Source organism: Teleopsis dalmanni, chromosome 2 (genome assembly GCF_002237135.1).
Source record: "Teleopsis dalmanni isolate 2A chromosome 2, ASM223713v2, whole genome shotgun sequence".
NCBI lineage: Eukaryota > Metazoa > Arthropoda > Insecta > Diptera > Diopsidae > Teleopsis > Teleopsis dalmanni.
Window position 1 is genome coordinate 19,713,087 of NC_051847.1, and position 2,431 is coordinate 19,715,517.

Genomic DNA, 2,431 nt, shown 5'->3' on the forward strand with positions numbered 1-2,431 from the left:
TCAAGCTGCCTACCAATAACGATATGTAAATTATTGATCAAATATGCATCATTGTTTTTAGATCATACACTGTACTCATCCAATTTGAATTACAAAACTATCAGTCTCGCCCTGACTTAAATTATTCATTCAAGTATATCTTTTTAATCACATTTCGTCTCGAATAAATAGAAGAACTTTGTTTATAAATGCATACGTTCATTTCTAATGAAACAAGATTTTTTAAGATAAACTTTTTGTTTAAATTAATGAAAATATCAGATTGTCTTCTGTAAGAATAAAGGTAGAATAAAAGGCAGAGGGCTTTCGTACAACGATAAGAAATTAAAACACATTTTTGGAACGTCAATATCATCTAATAAGCTGAATATTATCTTTTTTCACTAATTTTTCCTATTTTAATTACTATATAAAAAAATATTAAGTTATCTGTGAACATTTTGAATAAACTATCTTCCCCTAATTTTTATGATAATAACCAAAAGTACGAGTAACAAACATATCGAAATGAAGTTTCCAAATCACTTTGAAAGGAAAATCAAATTTAACTTAATATAAACGTTTGCCTAATTTGTCGCATTCACTTCTCAAGATTTACAGGTCTAACGAACTGTAACAACGAGCTTTATGAGATTTTTTTTTTAACTGAAAAATTTTAATAATAAATTTCCTAGTACACAAATTTTTGATTAAAATTCTTTCCTATCACAGCCTACTTTACTATAACACAAAACATATGTTTATTTTATGTAATGTATGAAGTGTGTGTTTATATTTATAGGCAGATATAAGCTAAGATTTAATAAAACGAACTAGAAACAAAAAGGTTCAACTGCATCTATAAATTCATTTTAGTCCTTTTAAAATAATCACCATTAGAAGTAAAACACATAATTTATAACACCCAATCGATTTCGGTTCCCAGCTGTTACTACAGACTCTCCTCTTCAATCAATTTAAAATATTTTGTCTGCATTGATCGTTTGAGTTTTAAGTGTTCTATAATGTGAGTGCTGTAATCTCTTACAAGGACGACTTAAATGAATACACTGTAATTCACGCTACACAGCAAAAATCAACTTACAAATATTGCACAATGAATATACGGTTATATCGATATAGTTTATTAATAAATCATTATTTCGACAAAATTTCAGTATTTTAATTACAGTTAAAATTATAAATTATAAATTTATTATAGTTATGTATATAGATAGATATATATAGGAATATATATGATATGATATATGAAGATATTAGCAAAGTGGGTACCGCGTTTGCTTAAATTCTATCAAAAGCATCAAAGCTTCGAGATTCGGACCTCTATTTGGATGGGATATACGAGTATAATGAAAAAATAAGCACCTTCATGCAGTAAAGACGGTAGAAAGTTAATAAAGGTGTAATCAACGAAAGATGACTTAATAGTCAGCAGTTCTGGTACAGACTTTGACATCTGTACTTTAAAATTTCTACATTATTAATGAATTATTTAATAAATAGAAAAAATTTTTAATAACCGATATTACAAATATAGAATCAATCATTCATATTAATGAAACAAATGCTATAATTTGTGCTAAGTCAGAAATCCGAACATGAGCTTCAACACACACGCAACTAAATGAAGGGGCCCGAATAGAAGCTCATAACTTTATATCTGACAGTAATCACAAACTTAAAAGCTATACTCCAAATAAAAATTACTGGTGTTAATAAAGAAATGATCGATGGAATTTTGGACAGTTTTGAAGGTTTTATAAGATAATTAATATACATGAAAATTAATAAATATGTAAAAATGCATTTAAAGGGTTTCATTAAGTACAAAAAAAACTAATCTAAAATTGTTTAATGGATTAATTAATGTATTAACAGGACCTGTACAAAATGTGCTATAATTCAGCACTAAGATGCTTTCAAAGGAATTAATATTTCATATGTAATCATTGCGTTCTTAGAAAATTGGTTCGTTCTTAGCTGTTTCTTAGAATTAGAATGGATTTAAACTTTCTTAAATTTATGATAATAAGATGGTGAGTAATCACCAGTTGATACAGATTTTACTAAGTCAGTACTTCACATGCAACTTAAACTCATCGTTATACTATTCTTGAGACTCTATGAATAATGTTAAAAATAAATAAATTCATGAGATAGTTTTGCAAACAAAAAAAAAGTTTTCAAGTTGTTTTTCTTTGACTTAAATGGATGAGCAATTACCAGTAGTTGTAGTGTTTACTAAAAGTGCGTGTACCAGTGGTTTTGGTAATGACATCGTTGCCGAAAATTAGCAGTTCCATAAGCTATTCTTCAGAGAATCAGCTATGAGTATCAACTCAATCATTGAATCATATTATAAACAATTAGTATTAGTCTTTCTATAACAAATCTTCCAAAAACAATGTGATATCATCCTATAATATAAAAA

The 2,431-nt window shown here is 27.2% G+C and overlaps 1 protein-coding gene across 1 annotated transcript in view; it reads left to right on the forward strand.

The window, feature by feature from the left end:
• Positions 1 to 1,998: 1,998 nt before the first annotated feature.
• Positions 1,999 to 2,431, forward strand: part of LOC119674057 (uncharacterized threonine-rich GPI-anchored glycoprotein PJ4664.02-like) — a 1,658-nt gene continuing 1,225 nt past the window's right edge. The window contains exon 1 of the mRNA XM_038085180.1: positions 1,999 to 2,036. Within this exon, the coding sequence (XP_037941108.1) occupies positions 1,999 to 2,036 (38 nt within the window). The remainder of the gene's footprint in view (positions 2,037 to 2,431) is intronic.